At 43.6% G+C, this 21,381-nt stretch overlaps 1 protein-coding gene across 1 annotated transcript in view; it reads right to left on the reverse strand.

The window, feature by feature from the left end:
• The window catches only part of LOC136845760 (proteasome assembly chaperone 2), a 69,793-nt gene extending 48,412 nt beyond the window's left edge, over positions 1 to 21,381 (reverse strand). Inside the window, exons 1-2 of the mRNA XM_067116008.1 lie at positions 21,222 to 21,381; positions 9,058 to 9,129 (exon numbers count right to left, since the gene is read on the reverse strand). Of these exons, the coding sequence (XP_066972109.1) occupies positions 9,058 to 9,129; positions 21,222 to 21,284 (135 nt within the window). The 5' untranslated portion in view covers positions 21,285 to 21,381. The remainder of the gene's footprint in view (positions 1 to 9,057; positions 9,130 to 21,221) is intronic.

Consider the following 21,381-nt stretch of genomic DNA (forward strand, 5'->3'; position numbering starts at 1 on the left):
TTTTACCGACGTGAGTCTAGTTTTGCAGCCTTTGCTGCAGTACCTAATGCTGGATAAACTAGAGTCAGACATAATGGTCAAGAATTCCAAATGAATAAGTCCCAATTGAATTATCCAAAAAATTAGCTAAGCTAATAGCTGCGCTACCAACAAAAGAGTACTTCACCAAAGACGATCTCCGACCATTCGGTGAAAACGAAAACTAGAGCTGCTAATAACTGGTGTTCAGTCATTAACCGGCAGAAATGAATTGAGCTCCTTAGCTAAGTTGTACCTATTCTTCCCCGAAAGTGGGCGGGGCAACATATCTACACTCAAAACAAAAGAGCGCCACCACAAATTTCGAATTTTGAGCTGCCGCGTAAAGTAGAAACTATAGGTATGTAATTATGTGGTAAGTTACTTATATAAAAACAGGCTACAACTAGCAATGCTGACTACTATATTTGATGGTGCGTAACTCTCTTGCCTAAATGTGACTACTGTACAATTAAAACTTATCTATCACCTGACTACTCTATTTAGATTGAATACAAAAATTTATAACAACTTTAATCCCTCCATGTGAGGCTGAGATACAAATGAAGCCCAAAATTGATTAAAATTTGACATAAAAACATAATATATTCATGTTCTGTTCTGCAAGATGAGCTTAACAATCATTATCAATGATGTTTAGGCAGGAAAAGGACACTGAGCTCAGTGAAGACAGAACATCTCTTTAAATAAAATCTCCATATCTCAGTGAGCAATATGTATTTCTGGATCGGGTCCCATGTCACCCGGTGAAAAAGTCCATTCAGCACTTATTTCTAGGTAATTCCGTTGCTAGATACCAGAGAAAGCTAAATGAAATGCTGGAGTTACTACCCCCAGAGCGAGCTCCATCAGATGGAGTCGTGTATGGAAAAGGGTGAACTACAAAAACACGGAACCTTATCCTATAGAGATCCCAAAGTCAAAAGTCCCACAGGGAGGTGCCGTTACAAACCCATGCACCACTCGCGGACAGCACACAAAACACCGCTAGCCTCATTCCATTTCAGCAAGCACCTTCGGTCACACGTTTTTTCGTTGTGCTTTTAATCTTGTGCCTTTTTGCATCATTATGGCTTCCTCACAAGGTCGTTCGTCACCTAAGTTGAGTACCAGTATTTCGTTTTTTAGTTGAGGCGATTGAGGCTCCTTATTTCCCTTTAGTTTAATAATTAAAGGGATTTATAACGCCCGTCTCGATCTCCTCTCGTGGCCTCACGTGACCTCCATGCGTGGTTCGTGATCTTGGGTCGCCCTGTTTTTCAATCTTTCTCACGGTTCCTCTTCGTGTTTAGGATCATTTTCCTTTTCATGAGGTCTAATTAGTGATTTTGATTGATTAACGTTTGTTTCCCTTTGCTTCGAGATGAGGGCTGGTGTTTAGGCGTCGGACTTCCCCCTCGAGCCTATTCGCCTTTTATCAATTCATTAACATGCCTTATTTTTGCCCTTCTCTTCTCTTAGCTTCTGGGAATTTTATTTACGTTAGTACTTTTAAGTTTTTTTGTTTTATCTTTAACCCAGTGTTCGGATGCATTTGATATTTGATGATTATTATGGATATTTCTTTTGTTATGAGGCGGCCATTTCCCTTCACGTCCACATCGTGTTGGGTATGGTCCTCCTCTTGTTTTGTTTTGTTATGTTTTTATTTTATCCCTTTTTATGGGTTGGTTGTTAGCTTTGGATTTCCTTTTTGGGGCGTTAGGCTATTGCCCCCCTTTTTTCCATGAAAAAAGGGGGGGGGTCGTTCATTCTTTTCGTTCACATGCCCTTCATAAGGTTTTGTGTTCGTTTTTTTCCAATGCGCGCTTTCCTTAAGTTTTACTAGGGTCTTCTCCTTTTATGTTCCCTTCCCCTGTTTCGGCTTTTGCGTAGGCTAATAAGCCTCTCGTTTAAGCTGAAATAGCGAGGATCTCATGTTGCTTCCCTCTCCCTGTTTGGCTTTTTCGCGAGGCTAATGAGCCTCTTGGTTAAGCTGGGATAGCGAGGGGCTTCATGTAGCCTACCCTAGTTTGGTCTTTACTTAAGGTTAGTTTCCAGTTTTTGGTTATGTAGACCCACCCTTTTCCCCCTCCTCCTCCCGAGCGCTCTCTCTTCCCCTTGATTTGTTTTCAATCTTGTTAACTTATCCAGGTTTAATGGGAGCATTCCTTCCTTTTAGCCTATAGCTTATGCCCCCTTCCTCTGCATTGTTTGGCCTCTCCTTGGTACGGTCCGTGACTTTACCTATTTACTCTCCCTCCTGGGACTGTTGGTGGCCGGGAGGGCTTCCCCCTCTCCTGTCCACCATCTTTGGCCATCTTTATCTCCCTGTCCCCCCCCCCATGGAGGTTGTTCCTGTTCCTCTCCTGCTTCTCTCGCGTTTGCTGGGTAACAACTCAGTCAGCGAGTGGGCGGGAGGACACGGAACGCCCGGATTGTGCATTCCCACTCTCTGGTCGTTCTTTTTCGGTTCTTCCTCCGGGGTTTTCATTCCTCCCCTTCATACGTCTTCTCCGGCGTGTCGTTTAATTTGGCGACACTCCGGTTCAGTCCCTTCTTCGTTGCCAGTTAGAGCTTTCCGCCTGACTGTCTTCGTGTTGGGCTTTTGACGTTCCCTGCCCTTAGCTAACTACTGTCTTCTATCGGAGCGCATTCCTTGCTTCCCGCTCCGGCGGTTCTAGCATTTATTGGTCTTCCGTTATCGCTAGTTTCATATTATTTTTAGTTGCCGGGAATGCGCTTTCTCCGGACAGTTTAACCTTCCCATTTCATTTTGTATCCGTCAATTACTTTAAGGCATGTTACTCCGGCTAGTTCTGGTAAATTTATTTTGTTTTATTTATTATTTTATTATTTATTTTGTTTTGTTTGTATGAGATTTTTTACCCGGTTACCTCCCGGATCATTCCGGCTGGTTTCACGGCTTTGTTTAATACTGTGTTGCTCCGGCACCTTACACAGTGTACTCATAATCTCATACTCTTACAGGTGGTATGCTGCCAAGAAGAAGGGTGCTCTGCAGCCCTCCATCAGGCCAGCGGCCACGAAGTTTGTCGGTCTCACACCGGATGCGGTCCACGAGGGGATCTTATTGTTTGGCACCCTGACGGATGTGATGTTTGCTACGCTCTTTACGAGCAGGCTATCGATGATTCGGTAGGTGATCATGCATCTTTCCTTCTCAGCCAACTATAATGTTTACATTTTACCGATTCCCTCCGCCTTCGGTAAACCGCAATAATGTTTTTCTTCCGGCAGGCTGACCGCAAGTCTCGTGATGCTTCGCTTCAGGCCCTTAAAGTCTGGGTTAGCGGCTTTGGGCGCAACGTAGGAGCTGGCAATCCCTACATACTCTCGAAGGACATTTGTAATGTCCTTTTTCCCGGCGCTTGGATCACAGCTTCTGTCACCAACGAGGTTGCTGCTCCGTTGATTGCCGGGATTCGGGAGTTGACCCAGCCCTCTCCAGACGGTTCGGCTGAGCGGCGGCGCTTCAGAAGACGAGGCGGAACTCGATCTCGGCCTTGAGTCTCCGAGCATTATCCCGGAGCATCAAGCAGGTAAGGGGGTAAGTGAGGCAGGTTCTCCACTGTTTAGCTCTCCTTCTTCCTCTGTTGCTTCTTTTAAAGGCTTCTCTAAATCTTCATACCTTACGGGCACGTCTGGGTCTATTGCCCGAAGGTGAAGTCCGTTAAAAGAAAACCTTACCTACTCCGGCAGGCCGATATGGGGTCCCTCCGGCGGCGGCATCGGGCGACAAGCCCGTTCCGTCGACGAGCACAGCCTCCCCTTCTGGGCCCCAAGCGGAGCCTCAGTCACGTCAGGTAGTTCCCCCTCCTCCTTCTTTGAATATGTTTCATTTCTTTGAACAATTCCTGGAAAGAATCGACGCGAGGTTTGAGAAGATCGACACGAGGGTAGACAGCAAGCTGTCTGGTCTTGCTTCTTCTTTTCAGTCTCTTTCGAAGAAGGTGGAATCACAACAAGGTTCTCGTTCTAGGTCTCATTCTGTTCCTGACCCTTCCACTCTCCCTCCCTTTGATCTAGGGAATCCTTGGCGTCTCGCCCTTTATGCTCCCGAGTACGAAGGTACTCTTACCATAGAGGGTTTGGGCAAGAGGAGAGTGGAAGAGTTGGAGTTCTATCCTCCGGACCTGACATCTCCCTACACTGGGTTTGCCAGGCTGAAGGGAGAGGTTTGGAACAGGTCTGATAAAGTCCCTAAGGAGACGGTTATCTATCCTAGGGACCAAGCCCAGTCGTCTTTGATGAGGACCCTTACGGAGTGGCAAGCGGAGAACACTAAGCTTACACCAGCTAAGGGAGTGTTCACTATGTTCACTCTCAGTGATGTTCTCCTTCTCCCTTGCACTTCGAAAGTGGCCTCCTGACTAGTCAGGCTTGCTTCAAGGTAAACCCCTTCCTCATCTCCGAGAGACGGACCCGACATCTCTCGTCTTTCCCGGAGGCACCGAATTCTGGAAGGGAGCCCCTAATACGTTCGGTGACTCGGCTTGACCCAGACTGCGCCTCTGATCTGTTCAGTGAGCAGCTCCCTAAGATCCCGGAGACGCTCTTGAAAACAGAGGCTGATACTAAGGAAAGGCTCGCCAGGTCTTTGAACTCTTTGGCTTTAGCGGAAGCAACTTCTTTGGTTTATAGGAAGATCCATTATTCCAGGTCTTGACGAAATCTCTCTTGGCGAGTTTTCAACAAGACCTGTTTGACTTTATGACTGCCCGACTGGCCTGCCGGAAGCACATCTTTTCAGCAGCCACAGTTCGGCATGAACCAAATAAGCTTCTTAAGAGTTCGATCTGGGAGCTAATCTTTTCCCACAAGAAGAAGTTGATGCAGTCTTATCTGAGGCAGCTAGGGTCAATCAGAGTCTCCGTTCCCGTTGGGGTCTGCCCTATAAAAGGAAACAGTCTGATCTTGCCAGCCCTCCCACAAAGTCCAGTAAGAAATTTAAACATTTCAAACGTCTTCCAGCTCAGTCCTTGGTTCAGGTTCCTTTACAAGGTCAGCCTTCGACCTCTTCCTCCCATCCTCCGCCTCAGTATGTCCTGGTGAACCCGGAGCATCAGTCTTTGGCTGCTCCCTCCTATGTCTCCTCCCCAGCTTTCAATCCTGCATATGAAAGTCAGGGAAATTTCGCCCAGACAATCAACCAGAGGCAATAAGCCCCGTGGCTTCGCTCGGGGAAGGGGAGCCCCCCGCTCCTCTCCCAGGAACAGGGGAGGTAGAGGCTCCAGAGGGGGGAAGCAAACACAGGACCGATGACATACATCCTGTGGGCGGGAGGCTGTACCATTTTCGAGCTCGGTGGACCTTCTGTCCCTGGGCTCAGAGTATAGTTTCCAAGGGCCTAGGCTGGAGTTGGATCGACAATCCCCCTCCACCAGTCAAGTTTTATCAGGCTACGACCAAGGATCTCGAGGACTTTGTGGAGGATCTCCTACAGAAACAGGCTATAAGGAAAGTGAGGACTCTGAAGTTCCAAGGCAGGCTCTTCAGTGTTCCCAAGAAGGGTTCCGACAAACGGAGAGTAATTCTGGACTTGTTCCGTCTGAATTCCTACATTCGTTGCGACAAGTTTCGGATGCTTACTGTCTCCCAAGTTCGGACCCTACTGCCCTGTGGAGCCGTAACCACCTCTCTAGATCTTTCCGACGCCTATTATCACGTCCCGGTTGCGAGAAGGTTCTCCCCCTTTCTGGGGTTCAGGCTCGGAAGGCAGGCATATTCCTTCAAGGTGATGCCTTTCGGCCTCAACATAGCCCCAAGGATTTTTACCAAGTTGACAGACACGGTCGTACAACAACTCCGGTCTCAAGGGATTACGCTGGCGCGATCTCGACGACTGGATCATCTGGGCATCCAGCGTCGAGGAATGCCGGAGAGTTACATCCGTGGTGGTCGACTTTCTAGAATCCTTGGGCTTTCGTGTAAACAGGGAGAAGTCCCGCCTGGTTCCGAGCAGTTGTTTTCAATGGCTAGGAATCCAGTGGGATCTGAATTCTCACAAGCTCTCTCTTCCTCCTCCCAAGAGGAAGGAGATAGCCAGAGCAACCAGACAGTTTCTCAATTCCAAAAGGGCCTCTCGGACCCAAGAACGAGTCTTGGGCTCCCTTCAGTTCGCTTCGGTGACAGACCTGTTGCTGAAAGTGAAACTGAAAGATATCAACAGAGTGTGGCGGAGTCGGGCAAATATCAGTCTCAGGGACAAGGTGTCTCTGATCCCTCACATCTTGAAGAAGCGACTCCGGCCTTGGTCGACTGTCAAGAGCCTGTCCAAGTCAGTCCCCCTTCAATTTCCTCCTCCGGCGTTGGTTATCCACACAGACGCCTCCCTAAGCGGGTGGGGAGGATATTCTCAACACCAAGAAGTACAGGGACTTGGTCCTCATGTTCCGCCAGTTCCATATAAACGTTCTGGAGGCCATGGCGGTCTTCCTTACCTTGAAGAAGCTTCTTCCCCCCAAGAAGATTCACATAAGACTGGTTCTGGACAGCGCCACGGTAGTCCACTGCATAAACAGGGGAGGTTCAAAATCGAGCAGGATCAACCAGGTAATGATTGCACTTTTCTCCTTGGCATGCAAGAACAAGTGGCACCTATCTGCCACCCATCTTGCAGGGGTCCGAACGTCGAGCAGATTCTCTCTCCAGGACAACTCCCTCGAAGTCGGAGTGGTCCTAGACAGGGGCTCGTTCAATTGGATCTGCAAACAAGTTCCGGGTCTGGAGGTAGATTTGTTCGCAACCAAGCTCAACAACAAGCTCCCTCATTACGTAGCTCCCAACCTGGACCCTCAAGCTCTTTTCACGGACGCAATGTCATTGGATTGGAACAGGTGGAAGGTGATCTATCTGTTCCCTCCAGTGAACTTGTTGTTAAAGGTCCTTCACAAACTGAGGACGTTCAAGGGTCAAGTAGCTCTAGTGGCTCCCTACTGGCCAAAGAGCAGCTGGTTTCCTCTTCTGCTAGAACTGAAACTTCGCCACATCCGAATCCCCAGTCCGAAACTAACACAAGTAGTACAAACTCAGACTGTGTCAGCTTCCTCAAAAATCCAAAGTGCCCTGGCTTTGTGGACTTTATGAAGTTTGCGGCTCAAAGGGATGCTAACGTTGATCCTGTCAATACCATGTTCTTGGAATCAGATAAGCGGGTCTCCACTCTTCGTCAGTACGACTCAGCAATTAAGAAACTAGCACTCTTTTTGAGAGAATCTGAGGCTACAGTAATGACCATAAATTTAGCAATCTCCTTTTTAGATCGCTGTTTGAGAAGGGTTTAGCCGCTAGTACTGTTACTACAGTCAAGTCGGCTTTATTTAAAAGTGTTCTTGTATGGTTTCAAAATTGACCTCTCAGACCCTTACTTTTCTTCCATCCCTAAAGCATGTGCACGTCTGAGGCCAGTAATCCGTCCACATACGGTTTCCTGGTTTTTAAATGACGTGTTGAAGTTAGCCTCAGATATCGATAATCAGTCTTGCCCCTACCTTTCCTTATTGAGGAAAACGTTGTTCTTAGTTAGCCTAGCTTCGGGTGCTAGAATTTCAGAGCTGTCTGCACTCTCTAGGGAACCCAACCACGTCGACTTCCTTCCATCAGGGAGGTTTTGCTGATTCCTCACCCTACCTTCCTGGCCAAAAATGAAGATCCACAGCATAGGTGGCCGCCTTGGAAAATTCTCCCCCTGCCTCAAGACCTGTCCCTGTGCCCAGTTCATACTTTGAGGGCTTATTTAGACAGGTCCTCTCACATCTCTTCTGGGCCTCTCTTTATCAGGGAAGGGGGGGGGGTAATCTCTCTATGTCTGCTATTAGACAACAGATCCTTTACTTTATCAAGCAGGCTAACCCTGACTCAGTCCCAAGAGTTCATGATATTAGAGCTGTGGCCACCTCCATTAATTACTTTCATTACATGAATTTCACAGATCTTACCAGGTACACACGGTTGGAAGTCACCCTTGGTTTTCAAACATCACTATTTGAAATCCTTAGAAGCTCTTAAATTCTCAGCAGTCGCGGCAGGGAACGTTGTTCCTCCCTCTGGTTCCCTTTCTGATTCCTAGTCATTTCCTCCTCCACTGCCTCAGTTATCCCCTTACGGTCATTTCAGTCAGGCTTGCCTTGACTTCTCACCTGGCTGTGTTATCTATGTGTTTGTCTAAATGACACATTTAAGTTATAAGGTTTTCAATATTGTATAGTTATTTTGTTTATGTATATTTTTCATATTGTCATGTTAATTTTAAGCTAACATCAGTTTCTTTTGTACATTATTGTTATTGTTACTAGTGATTAAAAAATTTCTTTTTGGACCTTCGGTCTTCTGTTCCCCCTTAGAATTATTATCTCTTTAGTTTAAGAATGATATTTATTTCTCTGTTAATTTTCACCGGGTGACACGGGACCCGATCCAGAAAAGGGATTTTGTGAAGGAAAAATCTATTTCTGGAGAGGGGACTGTGTCACCCTGTGACCCACCTCCATCATGTGTCATGTCCTCCCATAGTAAACATCATTCTGGTGGGGTGATGCTTTCATGGAATGCGGCTAGCGGTGTTTTTGTGTGCTGTCCGCGAGTGGTGCATGGGTTTGTAACGGCACCTCCCTGTGGGACTTTTGACTTTGGGATCTCTATAGGATAAGGTTCCGTGTTTTTGTAGTTCACCCTTTTCCATACACGACTCCATCTGATGGAGCTCGCTCTGGGGGTAGTAACTCCAGCATTTCATTTAGCTTTCTCTGGTATCTAGCAACGGAATTACCTAGAAATAAGTGCTGAATGGACTTTTTCACCGGGTGACACGGGACCCTCTCCAGAAATAGATTTTTCCTTCGTCAAAATCCCTTAACTAAAATAAAAAAGAAAAGGTTTGTATGAGCATGTAAGAGTTCATATACATAAACAAGTCAACCAAAATTATTCCATAACACTATCATTTAGTTTTAAGTTGCAACTTAATTTTACATGCACCACATAATACAATACTGTAAAAAATTTTCATTGTCTTACCTTTTCTGAAGGCAGTGAAGAGATGAGAATATCCACAGCCAACTGACCCACATTACCAACACTTACTGATGGCTGAAAAAATAACCCTGAATAAATATTTAAAATAACTTAATCAACCTGAAATGCAAATGCTCATACAGTATTCTGATCTGTATGGTATACGGATCCAAAATTACACTTAGCTAAGCTGTTTCACATACATGCATGCTCTTTTGTCCTTTTGGGCTTACAATATTATTATTGTAAAATGCCACACTCAATGCAGGGTTACTTGCCGCATATCATATCAATCTTCTTTGGTCTTTGCCGATAACTTTGACATTTTCAAAGATAGCTTTGTAAATGGCAATAGAATGGGGAAATTATATAGGAAAAAAGCTTCTCCCAAATAAATGGAATGGGGACCCTCTTTGCCCCCCAAAAGAGAACACAAACAAAAAGTTTCACAGTCTTGTTTGGAAATTTATATTTACCTAAGACTTTAATTACTGTTCTGATAATATTTTAGGTGTAAATGAAAGAAATTCTGCCAAAATCTGCTCTGATGTTCACTTAGAGAAAAATGTAGTTTTCTGAAATAACTTTTGCAATTCTAAAATACTCTAATCTTATTATCATCCACAAAGGGACAAGGTTCTTGTCCTGTATAAGAAACCAAAGGCCTATAACAAAAAATACAACATCTCCATGTGAACATAGATAATGATGAGAAATATTACATACAATAATTAGAAACAAATTAATTATATCAGGTAGGAAATGTAACTGAAAAACAGAGCACAAGTATTATGTTTAAATCTACCCTAGAGTAAATGAATTTCAACAAGACTATGGAATGCTGTATCATGTTACTGAGGATTTGGTTCTTTCTAGTTCTTGGTGATATGGCCACCAACAAAGGTAAAGCAGCTAAATTCAGCACAAGATGATCTAGATACCACGTACAGCATAGCAAAAACATACCCCTTTTAGGAATGAAAATTACAAATATAAAAATATTAAGTTACGCATCCCCATTTACCCAAGAATAACAAAAACAATTGTTACATCATCAAGGCCTTTCTCTATGTGCATGAAAGCATGAGAAGTAGCCAAGAAGAAAAAGTTCTATGGAACTTGCTTTTGTTATGTAACCTGCCACTGCTCGTACCAGAATCGATTTCAACAAAAAAAAAAGGAAAGGTGGTATCTAACTTACAAATAAGCAGTAGATCAAGATAATTAAAAATGAAGAACTAATTAGAAACAGTAAAATGAAAGGGAGAGGTCTTAGGAATTTAAAACATAAGTTAGAAAATCATTCTAAACAACATTAGGCTTTGGTGATTGGAAACATCAGAGAAAAAAAAATCAAGTTATAAAAGTGACTGCATAGATGTTCTAGGGGTGTGCATTATTACACAGAATGTATGAGATGGCATTTTAAGAGACTTTCTTTGGGCTGTAAAATATACATGGCATATGGTATTCCTGATGCTTAAATGTATAACAACAGCAAACGGTGAACAAAGGAAGGAGGAAAAGCCATTTTGTGGTGAAGGACAAGCCTTGAATGAGATGGCACTTCTCTCTAACTTCAACAACATTTTGGATTTTTGTATTTGACAACAAGAAAGAATAACAATAGCACGAATGAAGTAGAACAAAACTACTGAACTACTTACAAATAAGAGCAACCCATTCAGAAATGACAAAAATCTATGAAGTGTACATAAGGCCAGCAGCCTAAATTTCTATATGTCTACACCTGGTTACTCAATGGCTACAAAATCTCAAAATGCAATGCTGGATTTTGTTGGAAAGCTCATATTACAAAATTGATGATGCTGATAAGATGTGTGAATCCAGAAGGTGGAAAACACTGGTTGGGTCTGAGAAATAGTAGATATAGGAATTGCCTAGACAAAAACTGGTATGATGGCTGAGAAAATCATGAAAAAAAGGCACAAATGAAGACTTGGACTAAATGAAAATTCAGGAAGAGAATACAAAAAGATAGTGAAAATAGTGACAACTCATACTAATCCCATTAAGGCAAAACTTGGCATATGATAATAATGATGAGACAGAAGTTATAGCTTTACCACCAAATTACCAATTTGAACCAAGAGATTTATCTAAAGATAACAAATTTTAAAAGTAACTTGTATTTTTCCTAGGTAAACAAACCAGAGCCTTTTTTTAGCATAAGCTGAAATCAGTTGTTAAAACTTGGTAACAAGGTAATTAACTGGTAGAGATATGGGATGAATGAGAGAGTACCCTTCATTCATCTTCTGTCACTTCTCACTTTTCCACTGGCCACAGGTACTAAGCAGGGTGGTTGTGGTTGATTTAAAGTACTGTATAAAAGATTTGCTTGTATACATAGGAAAAATAAAAATTACATTTCAAATTTGCTAAATGTGTGTCCATGCAAATACAAATCTTTGCTTTTTATAGTTAATCTTTGTTCAAGTATCCCTGACACATGAACATTTTTATGATAACATTAAGTTTTTTATATACTTACCCAGTAATTACTTAGCTAGAGTTTCTACTCGAACGGCAATTAGAACTTGGAATTCCGCGGTAGTGATTCTTTCGTTTTGTGTAGGTGACTATGCCCCGCCCACTTTTGGGGTATGAAAGAGGAACAACATTGCCAACATGACAATTTGTTTATAAAAAAAAAATAAAAAAAAGAGTCCATGTGTGGGGAGGAGGGTGGGCTCCATCCGTAATTACTGGGTAAGTATATATAAAACTTAATTTTATCATAAAAATGTCATTTTTATATAAGTAACTTAGCCAGTAATTACTTAGCTGATTCCACATTGAAAGGTGGTGGGGAATCATGGACAAAGGCTTACGTTATAACTGATGAGATAATTGTTGTTCCTTACCTGGTGAGAGAGCTGCTGCAGGTAGATACTGCCTCTGGTGGCGCTCATCTCAACCTGTAGCGATGTGGTGGCATGGCCATATGCGCCTCTACTGAAGTGGGACACTTTGCAGCGAAGGAATACTCTTAAGGCTGACAAAGTATAAGATCAAGCTGTGCGACGAAGGTGTACGCTGAGGGCCAACAAAGCATACATAATTGCCCCTGCCCTGGGCACAGTACCACAAAAATAATATACCAAACAACAAAGTCACCTACACCATAATTAAACAACGATTAAATGATAAAAAACAAGACCACTACCCAACACTAAAAACTGGTGGGCACTCCAGGTATGTCGTACCCTAGGGAACTCAACACCATTTTCAAGGTAAAGAGAAAAGAAAAGGAAGGGACACTTCCTACACTTCCTCACCCATCACCACACCAGCTATGGACACAAGTCCCAGGGTACTGCATTTATCATAAACTATCTCGATGTCCGCAAATAGTGCATCGCAAACACCGACTTACATTTCCAATGAGTTACCTCCAGGATCGCAGAGAGAGAGAAAGATTGTGTTTGAATGCTACCTAAGTGGCAATTGCTCTTACTCGTGAGTTTTAACTTTCAATTGTGGTAAGTCAGTTTCCGCTAACTGAGAGTGTGCCTCAACGATGAGATCCCTCAAGAAATACGAAATGGCGTTCTTCAATAGGGGTCTAGAGGGTTTTTTTTTACCAAACACCAGAAACTACTAAACTGGCCTCTAATCTTCTCCGTCTGATGTAAATAATATCTGAGGGCATGTACTGGGCACAGCTCTCTCTCTTCCTCTTCCATGCCTAGAATATCCGATATGCTTGAGATCGAAAAGGAATGGGGCCAGGGATGTGATGGGCTTTCATTTTTCGCTAGAAACCCTAGCAAAAAGGAGCAGACTGCGTTCCCTTGCAAAAAACCAATCCTTTTGTTTATTGCTTGAAGTTCACTTACTCTCTTAGCTGTTGCTAAGGCAACCAGAAAGAGAGTTTTCCCATTCAGATCCCTTAGAGAGGAAGAGTGCATAGGTTCAAAGCGAGGGTCGGAAAGCCACTTAAGAACTACATCAAGATTCCAAGAGAAGGACTCCTCTTTCTTGGACTTGGAGATATTGAGACTTAATTAGTTCGGACAAGTCTTGGTTGTTCGAGATGCCTAGACCCCTATGTCGAAAAACGGAGCTGAGCATCGCTCTGTAACCCTTTATTGTCGAGACAGACAACCCTTTAGATGATTTCAAATAGAGAAGGAAGACTGCCATCTGAGCGACAGATGTTTTAGAGGAAGAGACTTTGTTTCTTCTAGACCAACTCTTAAAGCACGCCCACATAGCCTGGTACACATTATTGGAGGAGATGCGTCTACTTTTGGCGATAGCCTCTGATGCCAATTTAGAAAATCCTTTCACTCTGACGAGTCTGTACAGTCGAAATCCTGGTAGGTCCAGAGAGGATAAGCCTTGATGAAACTTCCTGACGTAGGGTTGTCCGAGAAGACTTGAAATATCGGGAAGGAGTCTCGGAAAGTCTATGAGGAGATCGATCAGGTCAGGAAACCACTCCTTCTGTGGCCAGTAGGAGTCACGAGAGTCATCCTTGCATTGCGGTGTGAGCGAAACTTCCTTACTACTTCTTGAATCATCCCAAACGGAGGAATGGCGTAAAGATCTAGGATGGACCAGTCCAGGATCATTGCATCTGCCGCCCAAGCTAGAGGGTTCGGAAAGGGGAAACAGAACAGAGGAAGGCGGTAATTCCTGGAAGTTGCAAACAGGTTGACCCCATAATTTCCAAAGTCTGGCACAAACACGAAGATCTAGTGTCCACTCCGTGGGCAGAATTTGCTTGTGACGGCTCAACTCGTCCGCCAGGACATTGCACTTGCCCTATATGAACCGGGTGACTAATTGAGTCTGGTTCCAATCCGCCCAGCATAGCAGGTCTCTCGCTACCTCTTGGAGTGAAAGTGAGTGGGTCCCTCCTTGGTGTTTGATGTACGCTACGGCTGTGGTATTGTCTGCATGTACCACAATACAGTAGTTTTTTTGTGTACCTGTGCCGCGAAGTGTTGCAGACCTAGATGTATTGCCTTCACTTCTCACAAGTTGATGTGAAGCCCTTTCTCCTCTGAAGACCACCTCCCCGAGACTTTCAGGTTCCCAAGGAGTACTCCCCAACCTAGGTCCGATGCGTCAGAAAAGAAGTCTAGGCCAGGGCTCACCGGAACAAGAGACTTCCCTTCCGAAAGTCTGTCTGCGGACCTCCACCACCGCAGATCCTCCTTTATTTCTGGGGTTATCGGAAAGACGTGACGGTCCCGATGCACCTTCCAATCACTGCAAGCTCTTAAATAGATCTGGAGAGGCCTCATGTGAAGTCTCTCCAGTCTTACGAACTGCTCCAGAGAAGCCATCGTCCCCAAGAGACTCATCCACTGGGTGGCGGAGCAAGAATGAAGCGAGAGAAAGAAGTCTACCTTCCTCAGACAGTCTTCTACTCTCTTGAGTGACAGAGAAGCCCAAAAACTCAGAGTCTATCAGAACTCCCAAACAAAGAATCTTCTGAGTAGGAATCATTTGTGATTTCTCTACATTCATTATTATTCCTAATTCCTGGGTTAAAAGAAGAGTCTTCTGCAAGTCCTCCATGCAGCATTTCTTTGTGGGCGAATGAATTAGCCAACTGTCCAGGTATAGCGTGAAACTCACTCCCGCTAAATGTAGCCAACCCGCCAAAGGAGTCAACACTCGAGTGAAAACTTGTGGGGCCGTCAAGAGACTGAAACAAAGTGCTCGAAATTGATAGATCTGGTCCTCGAAAACAAATCGTAGGTATTTCCTTGAGTCCGGGTGAATCAGAATATGGAAATAAGCGTCTTGCATGTCCAGGGAGATCATCCAATCTCCCTGATGGATGGAAGCAAGAACTGAGTCAATGGTTTCCATGTTGAATTTTGTTTTTTCTACGAAGACGTTCAAAGCACTGATGTCGAGCATCAGTCTCCAAACCCCTGAAGCCTTGGGCACTACAAAAAGGCGATTGTAAAATCCTTTCGAGTCTGCCTTTTTTACTACTTCTATTGCTTCTTTGATCAGAAGAGAGGACACTTTCTTCGATAGGGCTGAATACCTCTCCGATCCTATGGAGTAAGCCGTCAATACGACGGGAGTGTTAGTCAATGGTGGATTCTCCTTGAAGGGGATAGAGTATCCCTCCTTTAAAACTTTCACCACCCACTGATCCTCTCCTCTTTTGCTCCATCTCTTCCAGAAGAGACGAAGCCTGGCCCCTACCGGAGCATGAAGGACTAAATTCTCACTTGCGAAAGGATGATTTGGAAGAAGATTTCTTGATCGCTCGGGGAGCAAATCTAACTGATCCTCAAGACCTGGAGCGTGATCTCTGATTTCCTCCATGAAACGGCATTGGTTGCTCAAGAGGAGATGAAGGTTTAACTGAGAAGGAAGACCAGTCCCCCTGGCACTTTGTCGATTGGGTCAACAAATTGTGCTGTTTTCTGGTGTAAACTCGCTGCAATCTCACTTTCGGTGGGCTGTGGAAACGAATGTTGCTTATCCAGAGGGGTAAAAAGGAGAGCCGATTTCTGTGGGGCCATACCGCCCTTCGATGTGAATGAGACCCAAAGCACGCCCATGGCATAAAGGGCAGCTAATTCCTGTGAGCAATCTCTAACGGTTTTACCTGCGCAGGAGAGAAAATTAAACAGGTCTCAGACTTCATCACACAAAATAGCCAGATCTTGAAGCTTCTTGGCAACTGCTCCCAAACACCAGTCGAGAAAACTCAACACCTCGAAGGACTTGAACAAACTCTTCAACAGATGATCCATCTCCTGTGCTGAAAAGAATGTCTTTGCCGAAGTGAGAGCCGACCTATGCCCTGAGTCAATGAGCGCAGAAAAGTCCCCCTGGGAGGAGGCAGCCACTCCCAGGGAAGGAGCTTCTCTCATTGTGTACAACAAGTACCGTGTACGTGCGAAACGAGAGTGAGGAACACTAAAACAGGCTTTCCCTTGATCCTTCTCGGAAAGCCAGTTCTCTATTTGGCAAAGAGTTTCTTCAATGAAGAAGAGAGAACCATCTTAGGGAGTCTCATCAAACCCACGGGCTGATTGCTCATCAAGAAAGACAAAGCTGGAGAGGGAGGAGAGGCCAGAGTGAAAAATTCCGGAACTGCTGCAGAAGGGACTTACGGAGTGTCGCATACAGCGTAGAAGATGAGTCCTGCTCCCCTTCTTTGTCTTCAGAAGAGATTGGAGACATTATCGAGTCTAACTCAGGAGCTGTCTGTGCTGCAGGTTTCTGTAAAAGATGAAGGATATTATCCAGTTTACGTTGCAAAGGCTCAAGAGCTGGGTCCAATGCAGAAGGCTTATCAGAAGCTGCAGAGCACTTAGAGTCTTGAGGGGGCTCAAGCGCTAGGGGAAGATCGGAAGCTTCAGGGCGCTCCAACAAAAAGAGCATCTGACCACCTCAGGGCGCTTGGCTGCATCAGGGCACCTGGCTGCTATAGGGCGCTTGTCTGCTTCATGGCACTCGACAAAGCATTCCGCTGATACAGGACATTCAGAGGGAACAGGGCGCTTACGCAAAATCTGGAGCTGTTTGCCCGAAAGGTACAGTGAGCTAGAACCTCACTCCTGGAGCTGAGGAGAGGAGAAATGCTCCGGACTGTCCCACTTGCTACATGAAGGTTGAGGACTGAAGGAAGGCTCCCTCATTCTCTTGTAAGGGAGATGCAGGGTCTGATCTTTACCCAAGAAATGTCTCTTAAGTGGACAAGATTCATCAGGGAGGCGGCGAAGATGGTTCTTATGAGGCGAGGACTCCTCAGAACTTGTCGAAAGCCAATGCACTTCCGAGACATCTTTCCAGTGGCTGTCTCTAGTCGTAACCTGGGATGCAACAGGCTGGACTGAGGGGACGACTGCCCGTAAGCAGACCCCACTGACCTCCCTTGGGGTACCGGTATGCCTCCTCCCAGGTAGCAGGGAGTATGGCAGGGACCGACGCCTAGGAGAATCAGCGGGACGAGCAGCCACCTCTTCCACTGACACTTCACCTTTAGCACTGTTTTCAAACTTGTCCATCAGGACACTCACTGATGCCCCTAACTGGGTCACTGTACTCCCTACCAGATTTAAACATTGCTCAAACTTATTCTCAAGGCTGGCGAAGCGATCGGGTTCCGAAGTGATGGAGCCAGGAGACGGAGCAGGTGGTTTAGGAGAATTACTTGATGCAGGCAGGGAAAGGTTAACAGTTGGAGAATTAACAGACATGTCAGCCTTATCCAATCTAGGAGTCAAAGCCTGACTAGCTAATTTCCTGCTGGCTTTAGCGGCTGCTTTCCTCTTCCTATCACTTTCTAGCTTAGCTAAATGAGAATTTAAAGTTTTCCATTTCTGTTCGCCCAATCCCTGCACTCGTCACACGTCAAATTAATAGAGCAAACTTGTCCTCTATAACTGGAACACAAGGTGTGAGAATCATAAGTCAATTTTGTCATCCGGGTATTGCAGCCCTTTACTGCAATACTGGAAACTAGAACTACTAGTGTCTGACATATCCTAACTAGTTGAAAAGTCAAAATCGTGAAAGTCAAATCCAAAAGAGTCACTATGTGAAAAAATGCCGAAAAGGCTACAAAAATTCTTCACCAAGAAGAAAATTATGAATCCAAAAAGCTCCAAACTGCTGTAACAACACCAGGTGTTGATGCTACAAGCGGCAGAAGCAAAATTGTCGTGTTGGCAATGTTGTTCCTATTTTGTACCCCGAAACTGGGTGGGGCATAGTCACCTACACAAAACAAAAGAATCGCTACGCCAGAATTCAGAATTCTAACTGGTGTTCACGTAGAAACTCTTAGCCAAGTAATTACTGGGTAAGTTACTAATACAAAAACAAAAGTTTCAAAACCCAAGCCAAGTACTGTGACCACAGCAGCTAGGGGCCAAAGGGACTCTGCAAAGAACCTTAAGTAATGCCTACAGTGCACTGTGTGAGAAGCACTGATGGCACTAACCCCATACAGGGGACACTACTGGACAATTTGTTACCAAACTTCAACGACCAAACCAGTTCTCACAAAAGGTGTATCCATACTTGCATAGTAAAAGACAAAAGTTTGCATCCTTGTAAGATCAAAATGGCAATATCAAGGAAAAACCTGTCTGGGTTTCAGAAGAGTATGCTTTTTATTCATCCAATACACTGAAAGCTTTCTTAATCTGCAGATTCAGCAGCAGCTGCTTTTGAACCAGAAGGTTTGCCTACATTGTGTGTGACAATACTGTTTTTTGCCTAATTTTGATGATGTAATTGACCACAATTCATGACTGCCAGATTAACCTAGTATGAAATCATCATGATTTTGTAAAAACAAAATTCATTTCCATCCGTATTAAATGGATGGAAATGAAACAGCTTAAATTAAATGGAGATGGGTATAACTGTTTGATTATAATAAAGAAAAATGGTGATCTTGGGAGGTTGTAGGGCATTTCAAACTTAAGTGTTTGAGGCACTATACTTAGGCCTAATGTGTATTTCTGCTTTCTGTAAACTAACAGCTTGAAGCTTTTCTTAAAAAGCACAAAAGAGAAACAAAGGAACTTTGATAGGTCACTATGCCTACATTTTGGCCAATACATATTGCCAGTTTGTAAGACAAACTGTACATTCACCATTGTAGAGATTAGCAGCAAATAAGATACGCTAAGTAGCCTATGGCCTGGAAAATTAAATTTTTATCCACATTTGAGAGTTTAGCATTGCATTAATTGGAGTGAGTCCTCTTTACTATATAACAGTGCATGTCCATACAGGAGGAAGAGTCTGGAATCAGGCATTATAAGCCTAAACGAGAACATTAACTTGTCAGAAGGGTGTTAGAAGGCAAACATTATGGACAAAGCCCTCGTCAAAGATAATCTAGCCAGTCCCCTTATCATTTCTAAAATAAATTCCAAGTCAACCCTGTAATACAAGGTCCAGATCTCATACCTGTAATCTTTCTCCTTCGCTATTAAGAGCACCACACTCAAAATCTCATGGAAAACAAATCTTACAACATTTCTCATTTTCCACCTAAGCCCAGGTGTAACGTTTAATTTAATAAGAGACTGCACAGTAAATCCCTTGTATTCGCGTTCTCACAATTCGCGGACTCACCTATTAGCGGATTTCTCTATGGAACACACACATGCATAATTCGCGGAAAATTCGCCCATTCGAGGTATTTTTCACTGAGAAATATTCACTAATTACTGTATTTTCATATAATTTTCATGATTAAATGCACTTTTTGTGATAAAACTATTAAAATACTCAGGTATAAGCATTTTTTGAGGGTTTTCTTGTGTTTGAACTATCAAAATAGGCAGTTCTAAATGTTTTTAGAAGGGTTTTAAGTATTCACAGATTTTAGCTATTCACGGTGTGTGTGTGTGTGTGGTTGGTTGGTTGGTAAGCATCCCCGCAAATACTGGGGTTTACTGTACAGTGATACCAGCCTAAACAGCTTTTGAAAAATCTTCCCCATGACTGTTTCAAGGATATAGAAAATGGTATTATTTCACTCAAATACCTCACCCCGATAATGGAGTTTTCATGCTGTGCTTTTGAGTCTTCGTAACAGGCTATGCTCAATATGAAATTCATACTAACAACTAGCTTTATAGTTTTTTGTTTGTTTTAATGTTCATTTCACAGCAGTCACGGGAGCAGCTGTGGAATTGGGATATAAAATTTGTGCCAAAGGCAAAGTGCCGGGACCTATGAGGTCATTCAAGTGCTGACAGGGAAATTGAGAGTAAAGGAGGTTTTAAAGGTTTAACAGGAGGAAAACCTTGCAATTGCACTATGAAACAATGGGGTGGGTGTAGAATGACAGGAATTGGTTCTTCAGTTGAAAGCATGCCTAACCTTCTTCAGTTGAAAACAAGCCTGACCTAAACAGACCTTAATTTCCTAACCTAACTTAAGAATACATAGTATTTAGGCCAAAAGCCAACCCCTGGGATCTATAAGGTCATTCAGTGCTGAAATGTAAATTGGGAGTAGGCTAGAAAGGTTTGAAAGGTGTAACAACAGGAAAACCCCATAGTTGCACTATGAAGCAAATGTTAAGAGAGTGGATAGCAAGATGGAAGAGAATATGAAAGGAGATACAGAAAAGGAATGAAAGGAGGTGCAGCTAAGGACCGAAGGGGTGCTGCAATCAACCTAAAGTAATGTCTACAGTGCACCGTGTGAGGTGTACTGACAGCACTAACCCCCTACAGGGAACCTCACTTAGGGTGCAATGCCCTGACCTGGCCAGGGGGCCTCCAGCCCCTCTGTACCCCGCAGGTAGGCTAGCGTTAAGAGCCTTATCGCGTCATTCTGCAAACTATCCAAAACAACTGTTAGGCTAAGAGAGGGTGGAAAGTAAGATGGAAGAAAGATAATAGGCTATGAACGTAGGTACGTAAAGTAAGAGGAGTGAAGGAGGTTGCAGCTAGGGAAGGAGCAAGTTTTGGTTTTAAAGTTAATTTCCCATATATTAAAAAAATTCATATTTGGGCTAGCAACTGCTGCACTATCGAAAACAGGGTAAAATTTTATAAGTTGCCAATAAGACTCCAGCCAGCCACTTTTTCACGAAAAACCATTTTGGGTTTTTCATGCAAAAATGGTTAGGAAATGATAGGGCACTAAAAGAGCCAAAAAATACCAACCTAACGTAACATAGGGATGATTACTGGTTACAGTTTTGCCGTATTAGCTATGGAGGGGCTAGGAGGCCAGTATTGTTTTACCTTATAAGTCATAATTTGATAAATTTTTTATTTATCATTTGCGCATAGTGTTTATGGGGTTCAAAATAACGAGAATGAAGAGCTGTTTTCAAAAATGTAGGTTACAATTTCATATTGTGTATTGGCAACTTATAAAATAATACCGAAAACAGCTAAGGGCGGAGCAAGTTTTGGTTTTAAAGTTAATTTCCCATATATTAAAAATATTCATATTTGGGCTAGCGACTACTGCACTATCGAAAACTGTTAGGGGTGGAGCAAGTTTTGGTTTTAAAGTTAATTTCCAGTATATTAAAAAAAAATCATATTTGGGCTAGCGACTGCTGCACTATCGAAAAAGAGTGATGCTTACAAAATAATCATGGACTGCACTGAGGTACAGTCCTGTAAACGTCGGTTGTTCTACAGCTGAGAATTTTAGTCTATGCTACTTACCAGTAACAATGTATATCCTTTCAAGTTTGAAATTAATGATTCCTTTACGGGGTACACAATCATTTTCTCAGATGGGTGACAGCAGCGTTAACTATCTGCAATGACAAAGCAAACGCCGAAACTTCAAAACGTGAAGTAGTGTCAGTAGTAATATGTGGGA

Source organism: Macrobrachium rosenbergii, chromosome 14, assembly GCF_040412425.1.
Source record: "Macrobrachium rosenbergii isolate ZJJX-2024 chromosome 14, ASM4041242v1, whole genome shotgun sequence".
Classification (NCBI taxonomy): Eukaryota; Metazoa; Arthropoda; class Malacostraca; order Decapoda; family Palaemonidae; genus Macrobrachium; species Macrobrachium rosenbergii.